Source organism: Tenrec ecaudatus, chromosome 4 (assembly GCF_050624435.1).
Source record: "Tenrec ecaudatus isolate mTenEca1 chromosome 4, mTenEca1.hap1, whole genome shotgun sequence".
In the NCBI taxonomy this organism is placed as follows: domain Eukaryota; kingdom Metazoa; phylum Chordata; class Mammalia; order Afrosoricida; family Tenrecidae; genus Tenrec; species Tenrec ecaudatus.
Window position 1 is genome coordinate 177,171,645 of NC_134533.1, and position 26,553 is coordinate 177,198,197.

At 48.6% G+C, this 26,553-nt stretch overlaps 1 protein-coding gene across 1 annotated transcript in view; it reads left to right on the forward strand.

Annotated features, from left to right (window-relative positions):
- GLB1 (galactosidase beta 1) overlaps window positions 1-26,553 on the forward strand; it is a 98,386-nt gene that overhangs the window by 21,290 nt on the left and 50,543 nt on the right. Inside the window, exons 2-9 of the mRNA XM_075547091.1 lie at window positions 2,377-2,543; window positions 7,609-7,759; window positions 8,424-8,484; window positions 9,598-9,692; window positions 19,512-19,692; window positions 21,548-21,606; window positions 22,937-23,058; window positions 23,147-23,187. Coding sequence (XP_075403206.1) covers window positions 2,377-2,543; window positions 7,609-7,759; window positions 8,424-8,484; window positions 9,598-9,692; window positions 19,512-19,692; window positions 21,548-21,606; window positions 22,937-23,058; window positions 23,147-23,187 — 877 coding nt within the window. The remainder of the gene's footprint in view (window positions 1-2,376; window positions 2,544-7,608; window positions 7,760-8,423; window positions 8,485-9,597; window positions 9,693-19,511; window positions 19,693-21,547; window positions 21,607-22,936; window positions 23,059-23,146; window positions 23,188-26,553) is intronic.

Sequence of the window (26,553 nt, forward strand, 5' to 3'; positions counted from 1 at the left end):
CAAGCTGCCCAAATTAAAAAAGCCTTTGCTTCAAATGTAAACCTCCTGTTCCGCCAGCAGTTCTGGATGGAACTAAGGTTTCCACCTAACCCCCAACTCCACATCCTTCTAGCTAATCCCCAACTCCTCTTTTGGTATTTTCAACCAAGCATTGGCAGGTGGGCTTACTATTGAGTTCCATCACGCATGTAGGCCTATTGGACAATACCGCTTAGGAGTAACATTCAGTATCCATAATGCAGTCAATAAACATATAACCATTAACCTCTTTAATAATTCCCCAATGTCATCTCTTTTCCACCCCTGGACTGTGTCCACTTAGGTGCCTATCATCTGGGGCCTCTGGCAGAGGGGGTCCTTACGACGTTCGTTAGTCCTTACATTGCATTCTGTGGTCACAGGGCTGCTGTGAAGAACACATTTGTGTGGCGCTTCGTAACGCCTAGTGGCCCCATTTCCGAGGTTCATCCTTCCCGTCCTCAGTAGCAGTGTGATGAGGTGCCGTCCATTAGGTCTGACTCACAAAGTGCTGTCTGGTCCTGGGCCGTCCTCCCATTGCTTCTCATGACTGAGTCCGTCGTGGCAGCCCATCTTGTCCTGGTCAGCCTCTGCTGTACTGCTCTTCGCTTAACCAAGCATGACGCCCTTCTCCAGGGACTAGTCTCTCCTGATGGCCTGCCCATCCCCGCCTCTACGGAGCATTCTCACTGTACTTCACCATCCCCGCCTCGACGGAGCATTCTCACTGTACTTCACCAAGAGTTTGTTCTTTCGTATTGTCCAGCAGTGCATATTTCACCATGTGATTATATCACAGTTTGTTGCTCCATTCTCCTGCTATTAAATATTAAGGTTCTATAAACATTTTCCTATAAGTCTTTTCATGGACAAATACTTTTGTTTCTTTTGTAACCAATTTATTTTCTTTTTCTTTTCTTTTTTAATTAAAAGATCACTTTACTGGGGGCTCTTACAGCTCCTGTAACAATCCATACATTAATTGTATCGAGCATATTTGTACAGTTTGCGGTCTTCTTACAAAAGCTTTATATTGTGTTGGTAGTCCGACAGCCTTGAAGTCTTTGGTTTCTGTTTCTCCTTTGCTCCAGATGAGCAGAGATTGATAGCTGTGACTTAGATGGATACTCACAAGGCTCAGAGATCCCAGACTGTACTTGACTGTACTTGTCCTACTAGGAGATAGAACATAAACTTGACGTAGAACCTAAACTTTATATCTTGACTCAGTTGTCTCTTAAAACTAAGGTCCTAATCCTTCAAACATAGTAAACCAGCCCTGTGAGGAATTTGGCTACATCTAACAAGGCACCTGTGACTGTCCCTCCCATGCGCCATATTACATGTGTGAACATACATGTGCAGCGCACACATAAATATCTGTGTCTATAGGTGCACACCTTTGCCTTGCAGATGAGGGACTTCAAAAAGCTTGTGCAGAAAGTCTATTATCTTTTCATTTCATTTCTCCACAAATATTTTAAAGCCCCCTCATCTAGCTATGTCTTAAATTACTTACTTATCTATGTCTTAAATTGCTTACTTGTCTCTGGCTAGCACAGTCTGTGACCAACGATGGCCCTAAAGGTTGAAGCGCTGCACTCAGGAGCACCGCAGAAGAAAGGCCTGGCTATCTGCTGCTTCCATACAATGTAAAGCCAAGCAACCCTTAGGGGGCAGTTCTACTCTGCAACTCTCCATGGCTCAGAATCCCCCAGGGCGTCAGGACGGGTTTGGGTTTTTACTTCCGGCTAGCGTCATCGAAGTACAATGTACCTGCTGTAAGTTGCCCCACTGTCCTCTGCTCAGCGTTTAAAGGTTCAGGTGCTGGAGCCCCGCCCACTTCAGAACTCTTGTCATGGGCTAGCCTAGGACTCATGTTCTCGGTTACTTCCAGGTATGGCGTCAAGGGCTACCCCCCAAAACTGACCGTGATGCTATTGTGATGGAAGGTAGTTCTCCTTGAAAACCTAACGATGCCCCAGGAGCCTTAGCAGTGACAGAAATCACAAATTAAAGATGTCTCCTCGGCTCTGGTCCTGTTGCCACCTTTCCCAACCACCCGAGGGCAGTGGCCCACCCAACTTATGCACACGGGGGCTTTCCTTGAGGTCTGTTCTTTCAGAGCCCAGCATGTGAGCTTTTGAAGTGACTCCCAGCAGTGCCTTTACCTTTCCAATATTTTGACTGTAAACAAACCACATCTTACATTACTGCCTGGTTTAGACATACATGCATAGGCATCCTACGTGTGGTTCAGCCAGGTCTGTCAGCCCAGGCAGCAGGGAATGAGCCGCTGCGAGGTGTGCAGAGATGCAAAGTGACTGTCCTCACGAAGTCATCTTTGCTCTGTCCAAGGTCTCCCAGAGGACGTTCACAATCGACTACAACCAGGACTGCTTCCTCAAGGATGGCCAGCGGTTTCGCTACATCTCGGGGAGCATTCACTACCACCGCATACCCAGCTTCTACTGGAAGGACCGGCTGCTGAAGATGAAGATGGCTGGGCTGAACGCCATCCAGATGTAAGTCGAAGGGCATTCCCTGCTGGGAGGAGGTGCTGCCGCATTCCTGGGGAGCAGCTCTTTCACGGCCTCGACCTAAGAAAATGTCACTGAGGCTCTTCGTGAGTTTGGCTGGTCCTTCTTCAGGCAATGCATGACTTCTTCCAATCTGGAACTGTGTTCCCCAGAACTCATAAGAAATTACCTACTTCAAAGGCAAAGGGGATGACCAGTGAGTGAGCACTAGCCCACGCAGGACCTGGAGCACCGAGGGGGCCATTCGTATGGTGCTCATTGATTGGTGGGAGTGCCATTGGCCCTAGGGCACACTTGGGTCAGAAGCCCAGCCAGGACGGAAACTTGAAAGTGTTTGTAGGGAGAATATGAGCTGAAAAGGCAGACTCCTGAAACCCAGTTTTAGGTTCTTGGTTCTGCTGGGGAAACGCTATCACTTCAGGCTATAGAATTACCCAGTGGCTATCTCTCTCCTCTCCTCTGCTCTATGGCAAGGCGACTATAGGCGGCCATCCCTGTTTGTGCAGTGCTGATGTGCATTGCAGATATCGATTGTGTCAGTCCGAGTGGACTAGAGAAACAAATTCATGGACACTCCAAATGTGTATCAGAGCTTTATATACAAGAGCAATTGAATATTGAGAAAACATCCCAGCCCAGTCCAGATCAAGTTCATAAGTCCGATATTAGCCCATATGTCTGATAACAATCTATAAAGTCCTCTTCAGACTCACGAAACACATGCAATGATGCCAAACTCAAGACGATCACAGGCCAGTGGGTGGGAAGTCTTGTGGGTCCAGTGGCGTTGTAAGCATCTCACCGCTGACAGGCGTCTCTATGTGGCTCCTCCCATTCAGGGCACTAGCATACTTCCACATGTCTTGTCAGCAGCAATGTCTCCCAGGGAGTGAGCCGAGGAGAGTGTCTCCCACCTCCGAGCAGGAAATACCAGCGTTCCCAGAATCCTCAGGAGAAGGCCATGCCCACATAGAGACCTCACTGGCTATGACAGGATAGACTCCACCCCTACACTCTTAATCCTCAAATTGACACCAGATTATGTAACTACCACATTGGTAAAAATATAAAAGAGGCAGATTCCTGGGACAGATAGTTAGGGAGACTCCCACACAGTATCCCGGCAGTATGGCCACTGCCACAAAGCCACTTGAACTGACCTGTCTGAACTTGGGGTACTGAGTTCTGGGGACCAAGGTGGTTAGTTCGAGGGAAACTTGAAATTACGGTGTTGTGGGGAAAGGACACATATGCTGGAGACTCCTGTATTTCTTTCTAGCTCGTATCCCATGCTCTGGTAGCCAGGGAGCTGGCAGGAAGGTTTGCCCTTTTATTTCCTGCCATGTTATGAGCTGATAAGGCAGACTCCTGAAACCCAGTTTTAGGTTCTTGGTTCTGCTGGGGAAACGCTATCACTTCAGGCTATAGAATTACCCAGTGGCTATCTCTCTCCTCTCCTCTCTTTGCCTCTGTTCTGTGGCAAGATAGGATTGGAGGTTTTTCTAGTTATATTTTAAAATGTTTTTTTCCCCCAAAATAAATATACCTCTTATCTTCTATTTCAACATAAACATTTTTATTTTCCAAAGCAGCTTGCCTAAAGAAACCCATGACATACACACTCATGCCCTCTTACATGATTGTGCTTACTTATACGTAATATACTATGTGTGCGTCTGTTGGTTTAATGAGTTCTGATGGTGTCGTGGTTATGCTTTGGGCTTCTAACCACAGGTCCGAAGCTTGAAACCCACAGTCACTCCTTGGGAGAAAGATGGGCCTTTCTACTCCCGTAAACATTACAGTCTTGAAAACCCACAGGGGCAGTTGTGCCGGTCCTACAGGGTTAGCGTGTGTTGGAAATGACATGTAACAAAAGAAAAATTTTACTTCCAAGCATAGTAGGAGGTGGAGGTCTTCAATGTTATCTTTCAGCAAGGGGACGCAATGTAATCCTTTACAACTTATTCATAAAAGAACCAGCCTGATGGTTAAGCTGATCCTAAGGCCACTGGTAGAATGACCCTGGGACCTGGACTTGGGACACTTGAATTCCAGGGTACGGTTGCAATCCCTTTAATTAATTAATACCAGAATTAATACGAGACTAGTCCCAAAGAGTTGGGGATTGATGATGGCCCAAATGTCCAACTCGTCTGTGATGCTATACAGCTGCGTACCCCTCCCCCCACAACCACCCCACTTCTTCGGTGAGGATACTCCCTCACATTTCTGGGTTCTGTGCATTGCTAAATTGTCCCCCAGAAACTCACGGGAGTGTGAGAAAATGTCTCCCATGGTGCTGTTCAGCCCAAGACCCGAGGACCATGCAGAAGTAAGCCAAGTGCGGCATGCCGGGGAGACACCCCCCTCCTGGCTCACAGCCCTGCTCCTCAGAGGGCTCATTTTATACAAAGCAGGAGGCCTTTGTTGCAGGGATTCCTGTTCCCAATCACTCACAGGCGAATCCTATCAGTATCTTCCCCGCCTTCTTACGAGACCCAGGCAGGGAAACGGCGTTTGATGGGAGCGACATGGGGAATCAATGGAGTAATCAGATTAACATATAACCTTTCACCTTTTTAATGATACCGAAGTATAATAATAATAATCTCTTCTCCTCCCCTGGGCTGTATCTTATGTCTGCACATACGGGCCCCTGGCAGGAGGTTTCCAGTAGGCATGCCAAAGAAAGCAAAGCAAAACAAACCCCAAACCAAACTCACTGCCATCAAGTTGCTGCTGACTCATCGATCCTACTAACCTGATCAGCCAGGCTTTTCCCCAAGCCACGAAGCAGCTGCCTTTCTCCTCTCAGCAGCAGCAAATCGTTCCTTGCTTCCATTACAAGGAACAGTAGCCAAGATAATCACCAAGCAAAGAGTGTGGCCCAAATCACTGCCTGTCCTAAAGTCAGATCTTCGTCTCATCGTCTTCCTGTTCATCACCAGATAACCCAACCAGACTCGCTGCCATTCCGGTCTATTCCGACTCCTCATGATCTTGTACGGGCAAGACGGAACTGCCCCCGTAGGTTTCCTAGACTGTGATTCTTTATGGGAGTAGAAAGCCTCATCTTTCTCCTGCGGAGCTGCTGGTAATTTTGAACTACAGACCTTGTGGTTAGCAGCCCAATGCATAACCCACTACGCCACCAGGGCACGTTAGCAAATACTGTCCTCCAACAGGGCACCGGTGTGTGAAGTCGGCATTACAAGTAGAACCCCGGACCTCGACACTGGTCAAGTTCTGAATCAATTTCCCATAAGATAAAACTGAAAACGGATGAACCCACTCTCGACCACCAAGTTTTTACCCTAACCTTGCCTTTTTATGCAAAACATCGCACAGAAATTTCAGGGTAAATCAGTGAAGAGTTCAATAGTATAATTTGAATAAGAAACAACCTTCAAAGTTTTTAACAACTGCACTATGGCCCTTACCTTGAGACTGGTGAGGATGTGGATCCGTGGACATGAGGTGGAGAGGAGGGACGGAGAGAGAGTCATTGTTGGGAGGGGACTTCCCTTCCATCAAATCAACTGGAAGCTGCTTCTCAGGAGTTTTTTCCCCTTCTTTGCTTTTTTCACTAGGACCTGCCTGGCTTTCTCTAAAAAACACAAAAACAAGACAACCTGTCTAATGTGGTCAGCTGTTGGCGTTTCCTTAACTGTTTTCTAAAAGGGTGGGTCCCGGAACATTAAACTGGGACGCCGGACCAGTCACGCGAATGCCTTTCATACTTTTCCGTAGTCTCTATTTTCAGTTCAATTGCGGTTCTTAACCATTTTCCTTTTCTGCTTGTCTGCAATGGCTTTCTTAGGACCCATGTTTTTTTTCTTATCTAAAAACAGTAGAAAAAGCCACACAACTAAGAAAGTTAGAGCAAAACGCTCAAAACACAGCTGCAAAAGGTTTAAACAACACGTACTCACAACACCAACTAATGCCGAGTGACCGAAACACGAACTACTTTTGTTTACAAAAATCATGTGCGTCGGGTCGGATTCCGATGCTTTGTTCAAGCTCCGATGCAAAGTTTTCTCGACATTTCACGTCAAGATCCGATGATGTCGGGTCCTGATGTGGTCAAGTACCGGGGTTCTGTATAATATATCCCATAAAGGATTACAGCTGGAAGGGTCATGTTCGCTAACCACAATTTACCAAGACCCAACTAATTACACAGGAAATTTTGAAGAAACAGGTTCAAACAGTCAAGAAAGGTATTCTAAAGAACATTAGTTTTTAGAAACAAAACTGGGTAAGGAACAGGCAGTGGACTGTAATTTTGAGATGGTCTTCCCTAGACAATAACTGTGCATCTCTTATCTGGCAAAAACCTGCACGTTAATCTGTATCCTCACGGAATCTTTCTCCTAACTAATAATAAATCCTCTGCCCCCCAAAAGTATATCGCCTAGAGAATTAACTAAGCCTTGAGTCAGTGTCTCAGGTAATAATCCAATACGGCGTGGGAAGGAAATGTTTTCTGACCCATTGCCAAGTTTCGGATCATTTTTATTTACAGCGTCCTTTAAAAAAAATTAAATCATTTTATTGGGGCCTTGTACAACTCTTTTTATTTATTTATTTATTTCCCTTTTACAACTCTTATCACAATCCACACATCCATCCAATGTGTCAAGCATCTTTGTACATTTGTTTCCCTCATCATTCTCAAAACATTTGCTTTCTACTTGAGCCCTTGGTATAGCTCCTCATTTTCCCCTCCCTCCCAATCCTCCTTCTTCCATGAACCCTTGATAATTTTATAAATTATTATTATTTTGTCATATCTTACACTGTCCAATGTCTCCCTTCACCCACTACTCTGCTGTCCGTCCCCAAGGGAGGAGGTGATATGTAGATCCTTGTGATCAGTCCCTTTCTCCCTCCCCTCCCCTCCACCCTCCCGTACAGGGGCCTTTTCATATTTCATTTCCCTCTCCCCTAAGGGCATTAGTAATAGTTTCAAGAAGGTCTTCTTGTCCGTTTCTCCGTCTTCCCCCTGCAAGTATTTCAGGGAGGGGTGCGTGTGTCTTGGCAGGTACGTGCCCTGGAACTTTCACGAGCCCCTGCCAGGACAGTACCAGTTTTCGGATGACCATGATGTGGGACACTTTATTAAGCTGGCTCAAGAGCTTGGGCTGCTCGTTATCCTGAGACCCGGACCCTACATCTGTGCGGAGTGGGACATGGTGAGTGGGTCCGACTGGGTTCTGCCGGGTGCGGTGTAGGAGCAAGGTAGGCTAGCAGGAGATCCGGGGAGAAGTGAGCGACAGCAGTTTAGAGAAAACTCTCAATTCCTAATAACCTGCAGCTGGTTAGTTGTGGGTGAGTCAACGACCCCAACCCAGGCTGACGCCCGGTCCTGTGCCCTCTTCCTGGTGGTTGGTTGTGGCGTGTTTGCGCCCGTTTTTGGTGTCTTCCAACCCAAAAGTCTAGTCCTCCCCAGAAGCCCCTCCAGACAGGACAAAGTGACCTTCCTAAGGGCATGGGCTCCCCCTGGTGGTCGATCGCCCAGCATCACTCAATGTCCTCATCTGTAAAATAGAGCGACCGGTGTCTCCTCGGTCTCTGTCAGAGAGTAATTGTGAAATTAAATGACACACATCTACGTGAAAGGCCAGTGGGTTAGCCAACATTATATTGATGTGGAGGCGATGTCATTTTTACGATATGACAGCTCACAGGTTCTTTGAAAATTACACATCAGAAAGTGGGGCTCAGCTACCCCTTACCATGAAGCTTTTTTTCTCCCATTACTTATAGTCATTTGTCTCTCCCTTGAGAAACAGACCTCGAAATGAAATAGACCTTAAAGTGACTTCCTTTTGAGTGTGTGCTTGTTTTTCTAACTAGGGGGGATTGCCTGCTTGGCTGTTGGAGAAAGAATCCATTGTTCTTCGTTCATCTGACCCTGGTAAGTTGTTACCAAAGTCCCGGGAGAATGTAGGAAAGCCCAGACAACTTATATCCAAAGGGGCCAGGGCTTTTGAGGCTGGCAGACACTGCTGTGCCAACAGATGGCGTCCAGTGAAAGTCAGCGTTAGTCATCCTCCATTGTGTGCACTAGACATTGAGTGAGTCGGAAATGAGGCGACCTTGAACTCTTGGACCCGATCTTGCTGATAAACCGATGTCAGAGTGACACTGAGCCCTGTTTGCGGTTGACCTACTGACTTTGCTGCTTTCTCTTCTACACTCTCAGTCATGCTCCTCCACACGGCCGATGGTGCCCCACCGCATTGCTCTGTCGCTCCAGGTCTTTGTTTATTTTGATAGTGTGATATGAGAACGATAGTTCTTTGCTTCTTGTCTGGCCCAAATCACCAGAGGTGATTTCGCTGTCAACCCTGACTGATCAGAGGAGCACCTCGCTGTCCTTCTGTCTTTAGAAGGCTTCCGTGTATCTTGCATTGATGGTCTCGGTGGAGGTGGTGGCTGGTGGTGAAGATTATCTATCATAACCCCAGCAGCGTTTACAGAGTTTGCTGTGGGAAAGGCTAGCATATTATACTCTGGGTGTATTTCACTCTTGGGAGATTGCCCTCATGTTTTTCCCGCTTCGTGTTGTTATGGGTTTTTTTTTTTAATGTATTATTGCCCCTACCCTTGCAGCAGTCTCATAAATGTGTACTTTTAGCATTCTCATTTATAGATACAGTATATGTCTAAATATATTATAGCTCTTCCTAGAATTTAAGTTTTTTAAAAACCCTACACTTGAAGAAAGATGGAAACGCAAACCAGGTGCTCTTTAATTCATCCGGCAAATGCTTACGGGTGTTTCCTGTGCTCCGGACTTCGTGTCCTAGCTGCCAGGGCAGAGACCTGGCAGACGGGTCTTTGTCCACTGAGGAGTTTAGTTGTGGGGACAACTACCTGGCCAGGCAGCTCTGATCTGTCTTCCACTGTGTGGGGTTGCCCCACTGTAGAGAGGAGCCGCTGACTCTGAGCACATCCCCATCTGTGCTGCCAGCCCCTGTGTAGCGAAACTTCATTGGTGTAATGTTCAACCTGTCTTGCTCCCCAGACTACCTCGCGGCGGTGGACAAGTGGTTGGGCGTCCTTCTGCCCAAGATGAAACCTCTCCTCTATCAGAATGGGGGACCGATCATAACCGTGCAGGTAACCAGGGGCAGCGGGAAGAAGGTTTCCTCCTCCAAAAATACATACGAGGTAGGAGCTCTGTGGATGAGCCTCAAGAGGCTTTTTCATTAAGAAGTAATGGCAGAGAGGGTGGTTTTATTTAAACTGCCTTTTGGAGAGGCATCGCCAGTGCAGAGTGCCTGCTCTGTGCCAGGCCCTGTATTGAATGTCTACAATTCTATCTCATTCTTCAGACAACCCTCTCCTTTTAGCTGAAGACGTTCAGAGAGGGAAGTGACTTGGCCTAGTTTGCCCGGCTGCCAGGGGGTAGAATAACGATTGCACCCTCTCTAGGTCCACTTGCTCCACAGTCTCTTTTTCTTTGCCCTGTTGCCTGTGGCTGCAGGGTATCTGCGCTGGAAGGTGGTCAGTTAACACCGGTGTGGAAAAGGATGCTGTGAACGCGGGTCACAGCTCCTGGTTTGTTTCGGTCCCGCCCGCCCCCACTCTCCTTCCTCTTGCATGTCTTCTTTGCCCAGCAAAGGACCGGTGTCCTGTGGGTCCAGTGTGAAAAGCCAGGCTCCTCCACCTTCAGTGATTTGGGCTGGTGCTTTCCTAATTCCGCTGAAGACTTGGGGTGGAGCCATGTTTATTGGATATTTACCAAGGATGCTCTCTTTGACGAGAACCCAACCCCAAGCCCTTTGTGGCCAGTCGAGCCTGCCTCACGCTGACCCCTAGTGTTACAAGAGTTGAACTGCCTGTAAGGTTTCCTTGGCAGTCATCTTCGTAGAAGTAGCTCACCAGGCATTTCTTCCACGGCACCCATGGGTGAGTCTAAGCGACCAACTTCTTCGGTTTAGGAAGTTGAGAGCAAACTGTTTGGCCTCCATCCTACTGAAAAGCTTAGAGTTACATCCAACAGGCTGCATTCTGGGAACCGCAGGGTGGTGCAGACTCCCGAGGCCGTGAGCAGCACTGGGGACGGCAGGATGGGCAGAGGACCATGGCCACCTCCGCCCTTCAGACGTAGGTTCAACAAAATCAGGCTGAGCTGCCCAGCCTGTTGATTCTGCGTCTGCTCCATGAAAGAAGATCTCTCCATGAGAGGGATGGGCCGCTGCTCACAGAGGGTGCTGCTCGGTGCTGACCGTCTGTAGGCTGTGCGGGTTACACGTTGGGGAGTCACGCTTAACGACACCAAGATTTGAGGTTTAAAACATGGATGTTCCTTTTGCTCCTTGGTCCTGGTTACTCATGCTACTAACAGTCAGCAGTTGGACACCACCAGCTGCTCCACTGGAGAAAGACGAGGCTTTCTGCTCCCTTGGAGATTTCCAGCCTTGGAAACCCACGGGGGGCCATTCTACTCTGTCCTGCAGGGTTGCGATGAGTCCGAATTGACTCAATGACAGTGAGTTTGTTTGGTTTTTGAGCCTTCTAAGTAAGTATATTGATAAATGGAAACAGGGTTTTATGAAAAATGTTTTTGTTGTTATAACTAATTCCAAGGCTACTCTTATAGAAAAGAATCCGTTTCCTCGGAAACACTGCACAAAAGTGGGGCAGACAATTATTTGGGTGTTACTCCCTCCGACAGTGTTACCCAGTATGGTCCGTGCCCTCTACTGCTGTCACCTGTCAGGATGCTTGTCACTGTGGTGGCCAGGGTGGACACACACAAGGAGAAAGGTCCCCAAGACAATCAGTGTCTCTCCCCTCTAATGGCATTGATCATGGAGTGTCAATAACCAAATGGCAGCAGGCCAGGTGTGAGGAGAACCGGAGCAGCTGTTTACACACCCAGGGCAAAATGGAGTCAGTCTACCAGCCGGAAGTGCCTGCAGGAAGGTGTTTGTTCAGAGCTGCAGGCAGCCAGGCCAGGCCTCTAGTCATCCTTCTGGCTCAGCTGGGGATACAAGGGGTTCTCTTCTAAAGAGATTGGTCAAGCCAGTGCTCCCGGTGATACTTGGCATTTTGGGAAGTTCACCACCATTGGCACCAGGGCCACGCCTAAAATAAACAAAGCTACCACACCTGTTGATAATATCCAAGGTGAAAATAAGTTGGCTTGGAGAGATGACCTTCCACCGACAATTTTATTTCATCCAAGTAATGGGGAGTGTGCCATGGTGTAAAAGCTCTGTTGATCAGAAAAGTGGGTGAAGGGAGACGTCAGACAGTGCAAGATAGGACAAAATAATAATTTGTAAATTATCAAGGGCTCATGAGGGAGGGGGAAGACGGGAGGGAGGGGAAAAATTAGGAGCTGATACCAGGGGCTTGGGTGGAGAGCAGATGTTTTGAGAATGATGAGGGCAATGAATGTACAAATGTGCTTTACACAATTGATGTATGTGTGGATTGTGATAAGAGTTGTATGAGCCCTGAATAAAATGATTAAAAATATAAAAAAAAGATAAAAGCTCGGTTGATGCCCTGAGTTGGGGAAGATCAACACACTGGGATCTTCAGCGAGGCGTTGAAGGAGCTTGCAAGATGGGCTGGTGATGCTAGAAAAAGGGGCTCGTGCACAGCAGCCCCCGTGGACTCAGCTGGTCCACAGCCTGTTTCTGTACATTGAGTCCTGTTCATTCACTTTTGCCCACAGCTACTTTTTCACTGTAATAGCCAACATTGAGTCGTGGTGACAAAGACAGTATGGTCTACCAGCCTAAAATACTGTTGAAAACATTGATTGACCTACATTCTAGAAAAATTGGGTTCCTTTGACTTTCACTGTGATGTTTCTGCTTCTGTTTGTTGTAGGCATCTGTTTTTTCTTCTAACTGGTGACAATTGAGAACTAGAGCACACTCCTGGCGCTGTTGTGGTTAGCTGCCATTGAGTCAGTTCCGATCCATAGTGATCTGACGCACAGTAGAAGGAAACACTGCACGGTCCTGCGCCATCCTCACAATTGATCCTGTTTGAGCCCCTTGTTGCAGCCACTGTGTCCATCTGTCCCCTTGAAGACCTCCCTCTTTCTCACTGCCCCTTTGCTGTACCAAGTGTGTCAGTCCAGATAGACTAGAGAAACAAATCCAGAGACACTCATGTGTGTAAGAGAGAGATTTACATCAAAGAGTAATTGTATATTAAGAAAACATCCCAGCCCAATCCAGATCAAATCCCTAAGTCTGATATTAGCCCATATGTCCAATACTAGTCTATAAATTCCTCTTCAGACTCGCGTAACACATGCAATGATGCCGAATGCAGGAAGATCACAGGCCTGTGGGTGGAACGTCTTGTGGATCTAGTGGTGATGGAAGCATCCCCAGACTCTGGCTGTCATCAGCGTGGCTCTGTGTGGCTTGTCATCAGGAATGTGAAGCGGAGAGAGGATTCCCAGAATCCTCATGAGAAGGCAACACCCACAAGGAGGGGTCAGGCTGTGACCCGACTGACAGGCTACACTCAAATCCCTTCATTCTTATCAAGTTGACATGAAATTGTGTAACCACCACATCAAGCATGACGTCCTTCTCTAGGGGCTGGTCTCTTCGGACAATATGTACAAAGTGTGTGAGACGGAGTCTCACCCATCTTGCCTCTAAGGGGCACTGTGACCGTGCTTCTTCCAAGACAGATTGATTTGTCCATTTTAGCAGTCCATGGTACTTTCACCTCTTCATCAGCAGCAGCATCCAAATGCATGGATTCTTCTCTGGTCTTCTTTATTCATTGTCCAACTTTGACATGCATATGAGCCAACTGGCAATACCATGGCTTGGGTCAGACGTCCCTTAGTCCTCAAAGTAAAGCCCTTGCCCTTCAATACTCTGAAGGGGTCTTGTGCAGCAGATTTACCTAGTGTAACTTGTCTTTTGATCACTTGACTGCTGTTTCCATGCGCATTGATTGGGGGTCCAAGAAAGACAAAATCCTTGACAACGTCACCTTTTCTCCATCGATCATGATGTGACCTATCAGGCAGCTGTGAGGATTGGGGTCTTCTTTCCCGCGAATTGCAATCTCTACGGAAGGCAGCCATCGTAGCGCAAGCTTTCCGAGCACTGCTCTGTGCTGGTTCTGTCCAAAGCCCTACCAGGTACTGATTCCGTGCAGGCTTGTAGGAACACGGTGAGGGAGTGTTCTAGTTACCTCAGGTTGCTATAGCCAAAATACCACCAGTGCGTGATTTTGAAAAATAGAAATGTCTTTTCTTGCCTTTCTGGAGGCTAAAAGTCTAAATCAGGGTCCTCCTCATTTCTAGGGCCAGTCAGCAATCCTGGGTGTTCTCTTGTTTGTGGACGGACCCTCACAGAGTGTCTTGTCCTTCTGTCTGTATTTCTGTGTCTGATCTGCTCTCCTTACCAATCAGAAGTGATTGATTTTAGAAGTCACCCTACTTGGTTGTGACCTCATCAACCTAACTAAGGAAATGGCTTTTTCCAAACGGGATCACATCTATAGTCCTAGGGTCCAGTTCGCTACAGATTTTGGGGTGACACATGGTGATCCATGACAGGTAGGCAGATATTCTCCTTCTTCTCCCACAAACGAGGCAACAGTTCACACGCAGAGGCCCATCATTAGAACGTAGCCGATCCAAGATTTATATATGGACAGTTGGCTCTCAGAAGCCTGTTTGCGTGACCACAAGTGGCCTTGAAAATGTGGTTTTTTCTATAAATATTTAACCTGTTTATCTGAAAGTGTTTAAGACAGTGGTTAAATAGGGCTTTTTGAAAACATGAGATTATAGAGCAGAAAGCCAAATCGGGTTGGAGTGTGGGGATAGGCAGAAAGGAACCCAAGAGGCAAGGACTCTGGGCCATGGAATTGCTAGAGTTGACCCTCAACTGAAACTCAGTTTCTTGACAGCCAAATGATACGGAGCGACATGCTCATTTAAGAAACTTCTGTTAAAACCCCAGGAGCAAGAGGAGGCTGCCTGTCCCCGTCGAGTGACAGCCTCAGAAACCCACAGGGGCAGTGTGACTCTGTCCTACGGGCTCGCTGTGAGTCAGAAGGGATGCAGTGGCAGCACACTTGGATTTCGGTTTCATTCAAACCCCACTGCCGTCAGGTTGATTCTGATTCCCAGCAGCCCTGTAAGGCGGAGAACCGCTCCACAGGTGATACCTCTTTCCAGAAGCAGGCAGCCCCTCCTTCTCCCTCAGAGGGGCCGGTGAGTTCGAACCACAGACCTTTCAGTGAGCAGTCGGGTGCTCTAACACTGCCCCCCCCCCCTGGAGCACCGTTCTCTTTCAAAGAGGGAAGCAAGCGGCTGGCCAGAACTTTGCTCAGATTGTCCAAGGGGGCTTCAAGACGTTTGTGGAAAATTCCATTATCATTTGATTCCATTTTTTTCATGAATTTTTCAAAGTCTCCAGAGATCTCCAAAAGGGGCTTCTCAGAGCATGTGGGTCCGTCTCCGAAGACGACCTTTCCGCTCTCTGTGAACCGCACACGGGACTCTCAGGTTGGCCTCACAACCAGAGAAGCCCTGCGAACTGCACTGCTCCCGGCGGCCCGTTGCTCCTTTGAATTCGTAACGTGAAAAGACCATCAGCCCGATCTCCTTCTCAGGACGGATCCTTCTTTAAGCTGTTTGGAGGCCGGACTGTGCAGACCGCGGTGATGGTGCTTAGTTCATAGGATTAGTTTCCTAGCGCCGCTGTAAAAACATACGCTAAACTTCCAAAACCAAATTCGCCGCCATCGAGTTGATGCCAGCTCATAGTGGCCCTAACGGACAGGCTAGAACGGCCCCTGTGAGTTTCTGAGACTGTCACTCTTTACTGGAGTAGGAAGCCCCTCCTCCTGCGGAGGGGCTGCTGGTTTTGAACTGCTGACCATGTGGTTAGCAGCCCAACGTGTAACCACTATGCCAGCAGGGGTCCTACCATGAACTTGGTTGGCTTAAAACCACCGAAATTCAATTCTCTCCCAGTCTGGGAGTCAAAAGTCCAAAATCAAGGTGTGTGCAGGGCCCTACTCCCTCTGAGGCACTAAGGAAGAGTCCTCCCTGGCCTCTTCGGGTTCCTGGTGGCTGCCAGCCATCCTTGGTGTTCCTTGACTTGTAGATTCCTCTGTCCAGGCCCTGCCTCCATCTTCACAGGGACTTCTCTCCTGTGTTTTATTTCCCTCTGTCTTCTAAGGGAATCCGTCTTTGGATTCCCTTGATAATTTATAAATTATTATTTTGTCATGTCTTACACTGTCCGACGTCTCCCTTCACCCACTTTTCTGTTGTCTGTCCCTCAGGGAGGAGGTCACCTGTAGATCCTTACGATATGTAGATCCCTTTCTACCCCACCTTCCCCTTATCCTCCTGGTATCACCACTCTCATTATTGGTCCTGAGGGGTTCATCTGTCCTGATCCCCCGTCTTCCAGTTCTTATCTGTACCAGTGTACATCCTCTGGTCTAGCCGGATGGGGACATGGATTTTAGAGAACGTAGCACACCTCTATGACTACTCTTTCTGACCCTGCCCAGAGCTTATCAGGATACTTCTAATTTTTGGCTAGTGAGCTCCCTCTTGTGGGAGAGTGAGTTAGTCTTGGTAGACTAGAGAAACAAATCCCGAGAAACTTATATGTATATGAGAGGGATTTCTATAAAAGGTAAGTGTAACATCCCAGAAAACATCCCAGCCCTGTCCAGTCCAAGCCCATAAGTCCAACTTAGCCCATATGTCTGACACTAAAGTCCTCTTCAAACTCACAAAACACACATAGTGACACCAAATGCAGGAGGATCGCAGGCCAGTGGGTAGAAAGTCTTGTGAATCCAGTGGTGGTGTAAGCATCTCAGTGCTGGCAGGGGTCTCCATGCGACTTCTCCAGCACCCAGGACTGCATCGGGGTAGGTCCATGTGGCTTCTCCTCAGGGTTGTCTCACAGGAAGTGAGCCTTGCCAGTGGAGGCAGAGAACTAGCTAAGGCAGCAGCACACTGGTCCAACCATCAGAGAACAAGAGACCAGAGAACCAGAAAGGCAAGGCTCAGAGAGCCGTTTATCTCTCTGCCTTTCAATTAATCCCACGTGTTTATCAGCCAGGTTGCCACAACAAACCTAAACTATCACAGAGAGTTTCCAAGGCTGTAAATAGTTACAGAAACAGCCTCATCTTTTTCTGCAGAGTGGCTGGTTTGAACAACTGACCCTGCTGTTATATATATATATATATATATATATATATATATATATATATATATATATATATATATATATGTTTAAAATCTTTTTATTGGGGCTCATAAGGCTCTTATCACAATCTGTACATACATCAATTGAGCAAAGCACCCTTATACATTTGTTGCACTTGTCACTCTCATAATTCACCTTCCACTTGGGTTCCTGGAATCAGCTCGGTTTCCCTTTTTTTCCCCCCATCCCCCTCCCTCCCCGATCCCACCCCTGGTCCCTTGATAGTTTATAAATAATTATTATATCTTATCTTACACTCCCCGGCGTCTCCCCTCACCCGCCTCCCCATTGCCCATCTCCCAGAGAGGAGGTTACACATAGATCTCCGAGATCGGTTCTCCCTTTCTACACGCCCTTCCCTCCTGGTGTCGCCACTCCCACCGCTGGTGTTGAGGGGTTCGTCTGTCCTAGATTCCCTGTGCCTCCAGATCCCCACTGCACCGCTGTACATCCTTTGGTATAACCAGGTCCGTAAGGCAAGGTAGAATTGGGGTCATGATGATTGGGAGGGGAGGAAGCGTTCAGGAACTAGAGGAAGGTTTTGAGTTTCATTGTTGCTACACTGAACCCTGAGTGGCCCATCTCCTCCTCACTACCCCTCTGGAAGGGGTGTCCAGCTGTCTACAGGTGGGCATTGGGTCCCCATCATGCACTCCCCCTCTTTCACGGTGATGTGATTCTCACCACCACCCCACCTTTGATGTTGGAGACCTGGTCTCCTCTGTCCTTCATGGTCACCTGTGTTGGTGTGCTGCTTCCGTGTGGGCTCGGTTGCTTCTGGGCTAGATGGCCGCTTGTTTGCTTTCAAGCCTTTAAGTCCCCAGACGCTATATCTCTCTGCTGTTATATATATTGTAGTGATTTTTTTTAACATGAACACCTACCTAACCCCCAGCCAAGATAGGAAACAGCACATGGCTGGTACCCCACAAGCCTGCCAGGTGCCCTTCTTGATCATATCGCCCTTCTGCCCACTGTCCTGCCTTTCCGTATCAATATGCCCCCCTCCATACACCGCACACACACATCATGCCCCCTCTGCACATGGTCGCTTGATGTGGACGGTTTCCGAGTTTTGCATGAGAAGCATTGTACTGGGTGACGTCCATGCTGGTCTTCTTTGCCCAACAGTACATCTCTGGATTCACTGGCATTATTGAGTGGGCCTGAAGCTCATTTTTATTGACCCAGAGCAGAGCTTTTTAGCCTTTCCTTTTATTCTGCCCCCTCCCAGTTTTGTCCCCTAAGGAGTATTTTCAGACTTACATTTTTTCTAATGGCTTTCCCATCCCTGGGATTTTTAGATCAGATATAGATTACAGGTCTAGCGCTGAGAAGCACCACCGTTTGTCTCCTTGGGGCTGCCCTCACCTCCAGGGCTACGCTGCAGAGGAAAGCTTGCCACTCCTCACCTCCCAGGATGCCAATGGTATGCACTCCGTGGCCATGGCAACCAAACCTGTTTCCAGGCATTGTCACGTGCTTTCTTTGATACTGAGGGCGAAGTCATTGCTAATTGTAAATCCCTGAGAAAATACCCACAGTGTCTGACAACACAAAGTAAGTAATGACGTAGCTGTGACCCAGCATGCACTGCCCTTGCTGCCAATGGGCGTTTTGCAAAATATGTTCAAATAACGAGGCTGTATTACACTGTACAAAACTCTCTGCCGGCAAGTCCATTCTGACTCCTGGTGACCCTATACGACAACGAACTACATCCATGGGCTTCTGAGACTGTAAACGGGAGTAGAAAGCCTCAGCTTTCTCTGGCTGAGCAGCTAGTGGTTTTGAACTGCTGACCTTGCGGTTTACAGCCCAACACAATTCACTGCACTGCTAAGGCTTTTGAGGGTTACACTAGGTGCATATGATATTTTAAAGAAAAGATAGCGATTAGTGTCTAGTTGTGTTGCTTGGTGGGATGTGTATAAAGCTGGAAGACAGGCTAAAATGCTTACAGGAGTACATTTTGGGTGATGGGATTAAAAGATCCTTTTCCTTTATGATGAAATATTTCTACCATGCTGTCATTAGTTAGCCCAGTTCTGATCCATGATGACATCAGTGGGTGCATTTCTCACGGCTGCAAGCTTCATGAAGCAGGTGACCAGGGCTATTTCTTCCACAGCTCTGCTCGGTGAGTTGGAAGCCCACCCTGCACGTGAGCTGAGTGCTTCGGCCACCTGAGGGTGGGTCATCAGCCAGAGTGGTTAAAGCAGCGGTTCTCAACCTGTGGGTCACGACCCATTTGGGGAGGGGATCGAATGACCCTTTCACAGGGGTCGGCCGACACATAACAGTAGTAAAATGACAGTGATGAAGTAGCAACAAAAATAATTGGATGGTTGGAGGGTCACCACCACATGAGGAACTGTGTGAAAGGGTCACGGCCTGAGGAAGGTGGAGAGCCGCTGATTTAAAGTGTCTATCAAAGGGGACACTCTTCCATGCCCAATCGGCAGGGTCTGGTTTTGTTTTCAGGAGGGAGTAGCAAAAGTTCAACATTTCCCTGCAGAGCTGATTTTTGAAAAGTGCGTGCCGAGGACTGAGGGTAGGCGACAGTGTTGGTGGCAATTACCCTTCCCCTTGCCATCGGCAGTAGCTGCTCAGCTCTCTTCCCAAAGGAAACCTTGCCTTGGGGTAGCGATCGCCGGGCTCTCCTGACTTTCCGCTCCTTTCTCTGAATCCGTAGGTGGAAAATGAATACGGCAGCTACTTCGCCTGCGATTATGATTACTTGCGATTCCTGCAGAAGCTCTTCCGCCACCACCTCGGCGACGATGTGATTCTGTTCACCACCGACGGGTCCAGCAAGGGGTTCCTGAAGTGCGGGGCGCTGCAGGGCCTCTACGCCACCGTGGACTTCGGGCCAGGTCGGTGTTTGCCCCACACGGCGCACGGCGCACGAGAGGCAGCCGTGTGCGCCTGGCTTTGTCTGTATTTCACTTTGCTGTTGAGAACATAGACTCAGCCAGACCACCCAGCTGGGCAGTTCGTCCCGGTGCCGTTCAGCGACATGGACGACGCCTGTGAGCTGTGTGACCATTCTCCCCCCTCTGTCTCCCACTTGTTCCTTCTGAGGAGCACATGCTCACTGTCCTCTATGCCACCCGTCTCATCGCTGGAGTTTGAAGAAGACTCCTGGGGATATTTTTAGTTTACAGAGTTTAAAAGTGACCTCCGGGCAACCATTTCTGGGGCGCATTTACCCATGGCTTGAGCCATGGTTTTGAATCACACCTTTTCAAATCTTTGGCTCTTCTCTCTTTCTCATGCACACACAGGCGCCATGATCACAGGGAAAAGAGAAAGCGCTCCCTTGGGCTGACCCGAGGCGTTTCTGGAGTCAAGGCCCAGTGGGTGCGCATTTCGTGCTGAGGCAGGCGCTCGGTGAAGCGCTGCAGAGGAAGTCGCGGTGCGGAGCGAGCCGGTGTTTCTCACTAGGGGCCAACAGAACATTACCACGAGTTGGTTTGGAGCGTTGTGTGTCTGTAAAGAGAGAGCGCGATCGTATCTGTGGGTGACGCGGGGCGGGTGGCCCACCTAGGGGCGCTTGGCTGGCTTCGGTCATCTGTCTGGGAGAAGGCCATTGTCTGGGGTCTATCACAGGTCTATCACTAATTCAGAAGGCCAAGTTAAGAGCAGGTGGTTTGGGATGGCTGCTGATTTGCACATTAGAATTCATACTTGGGTGTTCGGGGCCATCAAGCCATCGGACTTGTAGCAGCCCTGTGAACCACAGAACGCGGCCCTGCCCGGTGGGATGACATCTTCACAGCCCCCCAGTGATGGAGCCCCTTGTTGGTACCCCTTGGGGGTCAGTCAATCCCACTGATGGTCCTCCTCCTCCCTACTAACCCTCTACCACGCGTGATGGCCTTCTCCAGGGACTGGCTCCTTCTGCCAAAATGTCCAAAGGACCTGAGACGACATCTTTCCTGGCCCCAAAGAGACTCCACCATATCAGTAAGGTCAACTCTAAGAAGAGGCAGCTCTCCCCCAGTCATATTGTGAGGGCCTTCCAACCAAAAAGGCTCATCTTCCTGCGTTGTCAGACGGTCATCCCACTGCCCTGCATCACGTTTTCACTGGCTACATTTTCCAGAAATGGACCACTTCTTCCTTCTTCCTAGGCCGTCTTGGTTTGGAAGTTCCATAAGACCTATTGATCCTGCCGATACTTGAAATGCCAGCATCAGAACAACACGCAAGCCACCACAGCATGACAAACTGCCAGGCAGGTGGTAGAGAATCCATAGGCTATCCCTTGAATCAGGGAAAAACACAACTGTCCCTTTGGCTTGTAGATTAGTTGACAAATATTTGTGGCACCATTCTGTGCTGTGATGGAGAAAAGGAAGTGTCTTCAGAGCTGGCCCTTGTGGTAGGGAGTCTCTGATCTCACTCGATGAAGCAGAGGTCCTGCGAAGAGATGAGATGACGAGACATGGAGAACGCGTCCCTGGGGAAACGCAGACGAGAAGGCAGGCCTGTGATGTATGTTCCCACGCAGTGCGGTCAGGACCTGTTCAGAGAGGAAGCAGTGTCCCGTGGCCCCCACATCAAAGGGACAGGCTGAATCTGGACTGAAACCAACTGGAAGAGGTTTGGGACCCAGAGACTTGTGGGAAGGACAGGACCGCAGGTTCACGTCCCGCCAAGGGCTCTATGTTGTGATCCTCTTGTCCTTCCCATGATTGACCTTTCTGCTCCCTCTCACAATTGTAGGCGTCAACATCACAGCGGCCTTCCTAAACCAGAGGAGCGTTGAGCCCAGAGGGCCCTTGGTAAGAGTCGGGCCCAAGGAGTGGAGGGACTTGTACCAATGTGTCACAGCTGTTAGCAGAGGGAGGTTACATGTGGTCGAGGAGTGGGGAAAGAGCCTTTCTTTTGGCTCTGGGATCTGCGCCCAAGACCCGTGCTCTTAACCCATGTGGAGATGTGAGTCATAGCAGAAGCCCTGCTCCTCTTTGCGAGCGAGGCCCCACAGGGAGTGGGACAGACTGGGGACCAGCGAGCGAGTCCTGCGGTGTGTTAGGCCCTGTGTCTTATGTCCATCATCTCCTTTATTCTCATAGCAGGGCTCAGACGTGATCTTCCCGTCTCTGTTTCCACAGAAGTTCAGAGAAATGTATGTCCCTTGCCTGAGTCATTCAGCAAGTGAGTGACCGGGCCAGGATCAGAGTTCAAGTCTGTGCCCCTAGGGGTCTGTCTGTCTGCCACAGATGTTCTCTAGCGTTAGTGAAAAGGCAAACACTGACCTTCTGGGGCTGAAACGGTGCCAGTCTGCATTTCTGGACAGACAACCAGGGGATGTGGGTTGGCCGGCCACCCTTTGAGTGGTAGGGTTCTCCGGCCGGCTATGTAGGCTCCTGAGAGGTGGTCGGGAGGCACAGGTAGATGTCCATCCGCTCTCTCTTCTCGTCCCTGCTCCAGCAGCAGCAGTAGAGGAAGCTTTACTCGGCTGAGTTTAAGAGGTTTCTCCCTAGCGGCTCCAGCTGTCCCACCAGGACACCAGCCTTCAACAGACCTGCTGAGCCCGCTGTGCTGAGGGAGCAGTGCTGAGCCAGCGCGCTAGACTGTGGAGTGAGCCCGAGCCAAGGCAGCCTCTTGACCTATACATTTGCCCTCCTCCAGACCAGCGGTTTCCCAGGATTGTGGCCGAAAGCAGCATCATGCGATTGGGCCCCCGCTGTGCATTTTACTAGTACAAGGCTCTCACATTTGACGTCAACCAGGGATCTGAAAACCTGGATTCACACCAAGGGTGAACTGGGAGCTGATTATTTTATGAAATTGTTATTCTGTTCCTTTGCCCAACGAGTTTTCTTACTGCTAAACCGAGGATGGGTTCAGGGAATCTGGATGTAGTCACAGCCTTTCAGGAACCCTGGTATTGTGTGGCGCAGAATCGTGCTTTGGGGCAGTTGCCAGGGTTGGCCTCTTTGGTGGGCGTTCAGGCTAAGCTGTGGTGGGGAGGCCTCCCCAGGCCCCAGGTCTAGACTCAGAGCTTGTGCGAGTGATCGTGTCCCCTGGTACAGCTGGGTGTTACGGGGCAGCTCCAGTATTCCAACATCTTCAGACCATCCTAATGTCCATTTCCCTTTCTCTTTTTAGGTCAATTCTGAATTCTACACGGGCTGGTTAGATCACTGGGGCCAACCACACTCCACAGTCAGCATCGAAGCGGTGACGTCCTCGCTCCATGACATCCTTGCCCTTGGGGCGAATGTGAATTTGTAAGTGCTCGCTGCTCGAGGGGAGGGGGCCCTGGAGGGCTGAGGCTCACGGTGGAGGATTACTGCCTGCCCTCTCTGTCCCCTGCAGGTACATGTTTATCGGTGGGACCAATTTTGCCTACTGGAATGGTAAGTGCAATCTGACACCTGCTTGTAGAAAGTTCTTCAGGAGTGTTTCTCGTGGTTCAGCCTATTGACAGTTTTGAAGTTAATTTCTCTGTCCTGTTTAAGTCTTTTCGTAAATGTTCGGTCCATGGGAGAACGACCTATTTTCCCATCATTATCGTCTTGTGTGTAGGGTTCCCGCCCCCCCCCCCCGCCATGTTTTATTTATTTTGTGGTCATCACTCTGGAGACGGCACGTACAAGTCTCAAAACGTGCAGCGACTCAACACTGCACGGTCAAGTTAGTGACGCACCGGCATCCTTCCTTCAGCCTTGGCTCCTTCAGGCTTGGCGATAGTCTCGCTCTCCTTCTGAGCAGTTCTTCCCTCATTAGCATAAACTCACTGATTACCCCCCCCCCCAAGTTTCCTGTTTCATCTTCTGAGTGACAGTTGTCCATTTGCTGCCGCAAAGATAGTTTGGAAAAGAACCCAGTACTCAAGGCCCATCTTTTTCTTTTCTTTTAAAAATCATTTTATTGGGGCTCATACAACTCTTATCACAGTCCATCCATCCATCCATCTATTGTGTCAAGCACATTTGTATGTTTGTTGCCATCATCATTCTCAAAACATTGTGAGCCCTTGGGATTGGCTTCTCATTTTGTTCCCTCCCCTCCCCACCCTCCCTCCCTCATGAACCCTTGATAATTTATAGATTATTATTTTTTCATGTCTTACACTGACCAGTGTCTCCCTTCACCTACTTTTCTGCTATAGATCATTATGATTGGTTCTCCCTTTCTCCCCCACCTTCCCCTTATCCTCCTGTTATCGCTACTCTCATTATTGGCCCTGAGGGGTTTATCTGTCCTGGATTCCCTGTGTTTCCAGCTCTTAACTATACCAGTGTACATGCTCTGGTCTAGCTGGATTTGTAAGGTAATGTTGGGGTCATGGTAGTGGGGGGCGGGGGGAGGAAGGAAAGGGTATGTAAGGCACATCTTTTTCATGAGGTAAATTAAACTACTGTTTTTGTTTGTTTGTTTTTAAGATCATTTGATTGGGGGCTCTTACAGCTCTTATAACAATCCACATATCAGTTGTATCAGGCATATTTGTACATAAGTTGCCATCATTATTTTCTAAACATTTACATTCTATTTGAACCCTGGGTGTCCGATCCTCTTTTTATCCTCTCCCTCCCACCCTCGTGATCACTTAGTAAATTATAAATTATTATTATTTTCATATCTTACTACTGTTGTTTTAAGAAGGCTTCAGGGGATATTTTTTGTTTCAGGTTTAAAGACTACCTCAGAACTTTAACAGAGTTTCTGGGGCTCATCCGCTCTCCAAGGTTCCATAAATTCTAGAATCCATGAGGATTTAGAGTTCTGAATCTTATTTGTTTTGATCAGGATTAGTTTACGGGATCTCTGATCAAAATACTCGGTGATGGTAGCCGGGCACCAGTAAGTTCTTTTGGTCTCTTGGCAGAGGAGATGGCTGCTCATGAATGTGATTAGCCCTGTATTTCAAATCCTTGTTCTGTTCCGGACCCTCTGTGTGTGTCCAGGTGGACTAGAGAAACAAATGCAGGGAGACTCACATGTATATAGGAAAGAGCTTTGTATACAAGAGCAGTTGAATATTGAGAAAACTTCCCAGCCCAGTCCAGATCAAGTCCATAAATCCTATAGTAGTCTCTATCTCTGCTACCAATCTATAAAGTCCTCTTCAAACCCATGAAACACATGCAATGTTACTGAATGCAGGAAGAACACAAGCCAGTGGGCAGAAAGTCTTATGTATCCAGTGGCAGTGGAAGCATCTCAGCGCTGACGGGGGTCTCCAGGTGGCTCCACCAGCTCCAGGGCTCTGGCTCAATCAGTGTGCCTCCATGTAGCTTGTCAGCAGGAATGTCTCACAGGGAGATGAAGCAGAGAGTGTGTCTGGCCTCAGTGAGCTATTTAGCTCCATCATGCCTCCAAAATGAGGTCATCAAATTGTGACTTGATTGACAGGCTAGACTCCACCCCTTCCCTCTTAACAGTCTCAAGTTGATACCAGATTATGTAACTACCACAGTCATGTGGGGGGAGGGGATTAAATCCATTAATGGCTTTACTTAAAACAATTATATGTCTTAGATAAAAACTTTGGACAGAATAAAAATGATCACAGAAACTACAGTTGTTCTTAATCCTGTCCCCTGCTCTGTCCCCACCATAATCAATGTAAGTCTCATTTTCACCTCAGTGATTTTATTCAGTCTTCATGAGCACTCTCTTCTCGGCTAGGGATTATCAACAACACTTTGCAGAAAAGAAAAGCAGAGTGCAAAAAGGGGTCAGCACATATCCACTCACCTGTGAGGGATGGAGCCTAGACCAGAAGTGAGGCCACACACGCACACACGCACACACACACACACACACACACACACACACACTACAGGGGCACATGTTTGTACAGGGATGTGTACATGTGCTCTGAACACGTGGATACACCATCTGTATGAGGGTTTTCTGTAGGATCCCGGCTGTTCTCACCACGTGGGGTGAGTTGAGGAGTCGTGGAATGAGCTAAGTCATGGCCATTTTCTTGGCCTGCCTTCGACACTCCTGCCATGGGCTGTGGAAGCTTGATTTTCCCCGTTTCTCTACGATGCTACCCCCTGGTGGAGAGAAAGCACCTGAAGAGGTGTTCTGCCAGGGGACCAAGAACAAAGGCTTCGTTTTCCACTTCATCTTTGAAGCCACTGCAGCTCCCTGCCGGGGCTCCCGGGCAGTCAGGCTTGTCTCTAGCAAGCACATTGGTGGGCAGGGTCTGCTCCACTAGCACGCACTGAGCCCCTCTCCAGTGCTGGCTTCTGGGGACTTGGGCAAAGGAGACAAGGTCTCTCCCTGAGGTGTGGAGGGAGGTGAACAGAGAGAAACACGGGTAGGTGAGACCACAAAGAGAAAGAGGGTAAGGGACCACAAAGAATCAGGAACACCTTGAAGCAAGGACTACAACTTGGTTTTTCTGAACACCTCACCACAGTAATGCTGTTGAACTGGTGCATCCCCGGCAGGGGGGCAGGGAGGGGGCAGGCACACTCATTGACTGTGAAGTTATGTCTCTGATTAAATAAGAAATGGGAGAGGGCAAGTCATATGACTGGATCAATTCTGATTGCTGAGTGGGCTAGGCTTTCAAAATGTAGGTTCTCTGGGAAGAGCTCACGGGAAACATTCTTCCTGCTTAGGGGGCACTGAGCCTTCTTTCATCAAAGGTAATAGAATGCACAGTGGTGACAGTTGTACACCACACATCATCTGGCCAGCTGTACACAAAAATGATGTTGACATGCAACAAGTGCTTGTTGTGTGTGTGTGAGTGTGTG